Here is a 7,538-nt window from a genome sequence, read left to right on the forward strand (position 1 = left end):
CCTTTCTCATTAGTAGGGAAATATGAACAACTGAAAAGTCCTTGATTACTTGGCAACAACTAGAAACATCAGGGTGCTCTCAGCACTGCTCTCATCCTAATTCCTAAACACGGCATTCCATCCACTATAAGAAAAGAAATTAACTCCATCCTAGCCGAAACCAGGACACTTAGGTATGCAATGGATCAAACCTGCTTCAATAAAGTCTAATTTATTGAAGAATAATTGTTTAAAGGTGAAAAGAAACTCAAAGATAAAGCCATCCGGGTCCCCCACTTAAACAGGCTGCAGAACGAGCCCTGAGAGGTCTGAGATGGAATACTTCAAGCATGTGGAGAGTAGCCTCATGGATTGGGTAGATGATTGTGAGGTCACTGGAAACTGAATATCTCAACAATGTGTCCTTGGCCAGTAGGGGAATACGTGCTTGTGAGGTCATACTGACAGATCTGGAGCAGGCTGTGGACAGTGGAGGTTGTTGTGAGGTCACCGATTCGAGAACAGTTGACAGGACAAGAGAAGGCAGATGGTCTGTGTTGTGATGTCAGTGGTTCCCAAGTAGCTGATAGGTCAGACAAAGCCCAAAACTTGTGTAGAGAGTATCATTACTTCCTGAATAGTTGATAGGCTGGGAAAAGAGCAATAGCCTGTGTGGGTTCTGAGGAAATATCTCTAGCCTGAGTCTAGGACCAGGCTTATGGACAGTATAGGTCCTTCTGAGGCTACTGGTAGCTGGATGTATGATTGGCCAGGAACTGACAGATATCTTAGGAATATCCTTGTGATGTCAGTGGTGCCAAAATACCTGACAAGCCAGGAATGGGGACACGTCAGTGGTAGATGCTGTGAGATCACCTTGGCCTGAGTGGTGGATGACATTGTGGTTTCATTGGTGCTGGATTAGCTTTGATGCTGAGAGAGGCATATGGCTTGTGTGGGTGTGGTGGTTTAGCCCTGTCTGGAGGCCAGACACCCACCAAAGTCGGTCTAGCCCTCCCCTTTTTATTTGGACGGGAGTTAAAATAGATATTAAGAGGCTTAGGAGTCAAGATAAGGACAGGGAGAGATCATCCTGTAATGAACAACATGGGCAAAACAGACTCAACAGAGTGAAGGACAGAAAACTCTCTGGTTTCTTACACTGCACTGCACACCCAGTGACACCAGAGTTGGATAATGAGAAGCGTGACCAGATCTTAAAACAACGGGACCAGATCTTAGAGCACCTTCCCCCCACCCCTCCCTTCTTGCAGACTTCAGTTTAGTCAGGATTTTACTCCCTTCTTCCCCCCCATTGTGGCATGGGAGGGGCAGGGACTGGGAGATGGGGGCTTTGGTCAGTCCCTTGCAAGTTGGTTTCCTTCTTGGCCAGGGGGGTTCATTCATTTCTCACACCCTCCCCCTACTGCACCGTGGGGTCCCACCCAGGGCAGACAGTCCTCCACGACCTTCTCCAACATGAGTCCTTTCCCACAGGGCTTCAGCTCTTCCCCAGCTGCCCCAGCGTGGGTCACTGCTATGGGTGCAGTCACCAGTCACAGTGTCTCTCAGTCCCAGTCCTCCACGGAGTCACCAGCCTCCCCGCAGCAAAACTGCTCTGGCACAAATCTCTCCCTTGCTCATCTCTGTGTCTCTGTCTCTCTCCACGGGCTGCCAGTGCTGGCAGGGGCTGGCTGCAACGTGGGTCACAGCATCTCCTGTCTGTCTCCACCAGCTCCATCCAGCGTGGGGCCTCTCCACGGGCTGCAGGTGGGGTCTGGGCTTTTTCCATGGGCTGTGGTGGGTCACCCGCTCCACCATGGGTTTCTCCCCAGGCTGCAGGGGCATCTTTCACTCTGGCACATTGGGCATCCTCCCTCCTCTTCCCAGTCTTGGTGTCTGCACAGCTCGTTACATCTTCTCACTCCCTTCTCTGGTGGAAAAAGGCAGCTTCTTGTGTTCATGTTTTCCTAAATGTGATTACCAGAGGCGCTGTGACCATCACTGATGGGCTTGGCCTTGGTCAGCAGTGACTCTGCCCCTGGATCAATCAATGTTTGCTCTGCAGGGCCTGCAGAGAACTTCTAGCTGCTTCTTGCAGGAGCCATCTCTGCAGCCCCCATCCACTCCCAGCACCCAGCTACGCCAGACTGCAACAATAACTGACCATTCTATGTATCTGAATAAAACTGTTCTGGGAGAGAATCTCCTCTGAAAGCTGACCCCCTTCACACGCTGCTTGGCCGTAGCAGGCAGCTGAGGAGAGAGATTTCATGGTCATTAAACTGGATCATGTTGAACTGCTGTTTGTTGTCAGAGAAATCTGTCTGTGCTTGTGAGCACAGATGATGCCAGGAAAAGTGTTGGGAGTCCCAGGAGGCCAGTGAGGGAACTGCTGGGCTTGGGGAAGAGCAAGGTTCTCCATACAGGGTTGGATGTCAAGAGACTGCTTTTCCTGCCTGTCCAGACCTCCTTAGTAGACCCATATCCATCACAGAATGCTGCTGTTACTTCTTCTGTCAACTGAGCCATGACAGAAAATACCTGTGACTGGAGAAAGGTCCTCCATGGGAAATTCCTTTGAAACCTGTATCACTAAGGACACAACTAAAATCCAAGTAGTAGGAGCCATGCTTGAAAGAGCTTTCTGGATGTTAACGAGCCCCATGGTGTCTTTTCTTCTGAATCCCCAGACCTCAGATACCAAGAGGAGAGTGAAGAAACCTCTCATGAAGTCCAAGTCGGGAGTAATACCCAAAGTACCTTGAAGCACTAACAGGCCCCACTGGGAGCCATTCCTGACAAAGCCTCCCCATGGGCTCGTTAGAGCAGACAACTGGAGGCCATGAGGACAAACCCAGGCAAAGCACAGGCAGCTCTGATGCTGAGGACAACCTGGCTTGATCTGATGAAGCAGCAATGCCAGTGCTGACCCCCACGCCCTGGGCAGGGAGATCCTGAGAATGTCAGAGATGAGATCATAGAACAATCCCCATAAAGCCTTAGACACCAGGAGGGAGCCTAGAGGAACTGGTCTTTTCCTGCTTAGCTGCACCAGGCTCCTGGGATGGAGGGAGCTCATGGCAACCCGGCAGCGCTGCAGAGAGACTGCTCTGCCCAGGAGCAGCTCCTCTGCCAAGCACACAGGGCTGGGGACACTGCCTGTAGGCAACAAGGGGAGACCTGTGAGGCTGAGAGAGCTGATGGATGCTGAGAGCTCACTGGAGGAGAAATTTCCACAGCCTCTGCCTGGTATGTCTGTGGGTGCAGAGCAATGCAGGTTCTGTTCCTGGAGGGATCTCCTAAAGCTGGGACATGGGGCAGTGTGTGGGGTCTGTCAGGAGGACAGGTTCTCTATAGGACCAGAAGGTGCTGCATCGAAAGGATGCCCTTCTGCCCCATGAGAGGGACAGGGCAGGACAGCTGTCTTCTCCTGGGCATGGCTGCATTCGCACTGTGGAAAGAAGCGGTGGATGTAAAGTGTGACACATGGAAATGCGGTGCAGGGTCCTTGTCCCAGAAAGAAGAAACCTCCAAGTGCCTGTCCTTCCAGCCTTCTGGGGAATGTTTCTCGCTGTTTCTCCTCCTGTTTTTGTTACCTTTGTCCCTCCGTTTCCTGCGGCTCGGGGGAAATCCAATAGTGGGGCTGGCATTGTACTGACCCTCACATCAGGACCCCCATCTGTAGGACTGAGGTTTTCCAGGCAGCTCCTGCTGGGCTGTAGCTGCCTCCCACAATGGCACCGCTCTCCCAGGGACTCTTGTGCCCCAGAGAGGAGCCCCATGCAGGAGACATCTCGGCACAGAGGACGTGGCAATGCCACGCATCACCTGTGTGTGGGCAGCTGCACTGAGCCCTGTGTGTCCCTGGCTGGGAGCAGGGAGCTGAGATCCTCCTTGGGTAGGATGAGACCGCAGGAGGGCTTTGGAGCTCTGCCCTGTGAGACTCGATTCCTCAGCTCTCAGTCTGGAGAAAATCAAAGCTCCAAAGTTTGGCTCTGCCCTTCTGGTGAAATTGTAGTGACAGTGCTGAAATGCTCTTTGCTATCCAAAGGGGCTTTAGTCTGAGATCACACCATCATGCTTCTATTTACTGACTGCTGCCAGGGAGGACTGAGTTCTTCAGAGCCCACAGCCAACCCTCCTCCCAGCAATGACACGCTCAAGCCAGCACAAACCAGACCTCCCAAAACTGACCAGACAAAAGGCTTCCTGAATACAGAAAGTGAATGTGAATTGGAAGTGTTTCCCTCAAATAAGAGTTCCCTAACTTCTCACTGCTTTTTCCTCCTTGGACAGGTCTCCACACTTGGCAGCAGCAGATGTCCAACAGCAGCAGCTCCATCAGCCAGTTCCTCCTCCTGGCCTTTGTAGACACACGGGAGCTGCAGCTTCTGCACTTCTGCATCTTCCTGGGCATCTACCTGGCTGCTCTCCTGGGCAACGGCCTCATCATCATCACCACAGCCTGTGACCACCACCTCCACACCCCCATGTACTTCTTCCTCCTCAATCTCTCTATTCTAGACCTTGGCTACATCTCCACCACAGTTCCCAAAGCCATGGCCAATTCCTTGTGGGACACCAGGGCCATTTCCTACACAGGATGTGTGGCTCAACTCTTTTTCTTTGTATTTTTGCTCTCCACAGAGTACTGTCTCCTCACTGTCATGGCCTATGACCGCTACGTTGCCATCTGCCAGCCCCTGCACTACGGGACCCTCCTGTGCAGCAGAGCTTGTGTCCACATGGCAGCAGCTGCCTGGGGCAGTGGGTCTCTCAATGCTGTGCTGCACACAGCCAATACATTTTCACTCCCCCTGTGCCATGGCAATGCCCTTGACCAGTTCTTCTGTGAAATCCCCCAGATCCTCAAGCTCTCCTGCTTAGATGCCTACCTCAGGGAAACTGGAGTCCTTGTGGTTAGTGCGTCTTTTGCTACTGGGTGTTTTGTGTTCATTGTGGTGTCCTATGTGCAGATCTTCAGGGCTGTGCTGAGGATCCCCTCAGAGCAGGGACGGCACAAAGCCTTTTCCACCTGCCTCCCTCACCTGGCCGTGGTCTCCCTGTTTGTCAGCACTTCCTTCTTTGCCTACCTGAAGCCCCCCTCCATCTCCTCTCTATTTCTGGACCTGGTAGTGTCATTTATTTACTCAGTGGTTCCACCAGCCGTGAACCCCCTCATCTACAGCATGAGGAACCAGGAGCTCAAGGATGCCATGTGGAAACTGATGACTGGATGTTTCTAAGCGGCAACGAACTGCTCATCTTCTTCTGCTTATCACTGACCGTGTAACTCACATTAGGACCTGTCTCTATTTAGTATGGGGTTTAGTTCCTGTTTCTTTGTTTGCCTCTAGTTTATTTAAACTGGGATATGATGGTCCACATTCATCCCATTGCTGATACAGTATGACCCACACGCTGGGTAACGATGGGCTGTGCTCTCTTTGCATCACGTCTGCCATGTGGATGCCATGTGGAAACTGAGGATTGGATGTTTCTAAGCAGCTCATCTTTGGCATATCACTGGCCATGGAACTCACATTAGGACCAGTCTGTATTTAGTACGAATTTTGGTGGTTGTTTTGTCTTCTCAGTAGCCTAGAGACATGTATGCACTTCACTCAGCAGATTTCCACCTCTGCTTGCTCTTTGGTCATTTCGATGCTGCTCAGCTCTCCAGTGTCTGCCAAGACTTGGAAACTTCCCGTCTTTCAGATGTCTAATAAACAGTTCTCTCAGAAGTTCAGTGTGTTGATAAGTGACCTTTCTATGTATCTGAACAAAAGTTGGTTTGGAGAGAATCTCCTCTGAAAGCTGACCCCCTTCATATGCTGCAGGATGAGCATGAGCCAGTAATGTGCCCTCCTGGCTAAGAAGGGCAATGGCATCCTGGGGTGTATTTGAAGGGGTGTGTTCAGTAGGTCAAGAGAGGCCTTTCTCCCCCTTGCCCAGGTGCTGAAAGTTGTTCCTGGACTGAAACCTATCTAGGTAGCTCACTAGCTGCCCAAGTAGGCTTAGGGCTCAGGGCTTTCCTTTCCTAGGGAACAATCCTAACATGCCTGTGGGCATTTACGGGCTCTCCCAGCATCCAGCATTGAGACACTAAATGTAAAGCTGAAACCTCAAACATAACATGCAAGGGCATAAAATTCTTATTGGCCTGCAAACTCCCCTTGTTGCCTACTAGCAGCCCCAGTAACCATGGGGCACAGGGTTTTCATAGATAATGCAATAGTATGAAATTTGCCTGATGTCTTTTTCCAGTGTCCGCTGTTGAAAACTTAAAAAGTCCAGCTATAACTCCCAAAGACAAAATTTCAGGTGTGAAAGATGTTTCTGACCTTCAACCTGCCTGGGTATCCCACTAGCAGCCCCAGTAACCCTGGGGCTCAAGGTTTTCTTTAGAAAGGGAACAGTCTGATGTCATTTTGGGGGCTATATCCACATACACCTTCAAACTGCTAAACAAACAGCAAGAGATCCCTAACAAAAGTGTGAGGGATGAAAGATTCTCCTGGCCTGAAACCTGCCTAGGCAGATCACTGGCAGCTCCAGTACCTTAGGGCTCAGAGTGTTCAGAGAGAAAAGAAGGGTCCTAACATTGCTTGATGTCATTTCTGGGTATACCAGCGTCCACCTTTGAACCTGCTAAATGCCCAGCAATACATCCCAAACTAAAGGTGTGAGGGATGAAAGGTGTTCATGGCCTTACATATCCCCTGGTATCCTACTAACAGCTCCAGGAACATAGGGGTCAGGGCTTTTGCAGCCATGGGAGTGGATATATCTCTGCCCAACATAATTTTCCAGCTTCAACAGTGTCCACCTGTGACACTGCTCAATGTCCAGCACCAGCTCCATGGCAAAAGGTGCGAGGGTGGAAAAAGGTTTCTGGCCTGAAAGCTCCCCAGGTATCCCACTAACAGCCCCATTAACCTTGGGGCTCAGCGTATTCCCAGCCATGGGAACAGCCCTAACAATGTCATTTTCAGGCTATAACATCGTTCACTTTCAAACATGCTGAACAATCAGCAATCGAGTCCCAGGTTCTTTAACACCTATTGATGTCATTTTGTTAAAAGCACCGTAAGTTAAGGAGCCATCAGCAAGCACATGTAAACCATTAATAAAATGGAGGTTCCCTTCAAATGGACCTGGATGACCAGGAACATCAGGAAGATTTCCAAGCAGAAGAGATCTTCTCCTCCTGCCCATATTTTCTCTGCTTCTGGAATTAATTCTCATGTTGGTGGCCCCCATAGTTCCGGTGATTTGTAAGCCATAAAGTCTAAATAAATATGTGTGTTCCTTGCTGAGCAGTGCTTGCACAGCATTAAGGCCTTTTTTCTAGTTCTGCTCCAGAAATGAGTCAACTGGGAGTGCACAAGTGCCTGGAAGGGCACAGGAGTGAGCCCACCATTGTGTTGCACTTGTTGTCTACAAAGGTGGCCTAATTTTGGGAGGAATACATTAGTCTTTCTTTCTAGCAGCCCATGTGGTGCCACGTTTGGGTGTTAGGATGAGAGCAGTGCTGGTAACAGGGAGGCTGTAGA

The 7,538-nt window shown here is 50.4% G+C and overlaps 1 protein-coding gene across 1 annotated transcript; it reads left to right on the forward strand.

Annotated features, from left to right (window-relative positions):
• Positions 1 to 4,301: 4,301 nt before the first annotated feature.
• Positions 4,302 to 5,228, forward strand: LOC311202223 (olfactory receptor 14C36-like; the record flags this gene model as incomplete). The annotated part of the gene is made up of 1 exon (XM_084276767.1): positions 4,302 to 5,228. One exon carries the CDS (start codon positions 4,302 to 4,304, stop codon positions 5,226 to 5,228), a length of 927 nt encoding a protein of 308 aa, XP_084132893.1.
• Between the last annotated feature and the right edge of the window lie 2,310 nt (positions 5,229 to 7,538).

The sequence above is a fragment of the Gallinula chloropus genome (genome assembly GCF_964237585.1).
Source record: "Gallinula chloropus genome assembly, chromosome: 29".
NCBI lineage: Eukaryota > Metazoa > Chordata > Aves > Gruiformes > Rallidae > Gallinula > Gallinula chloropus.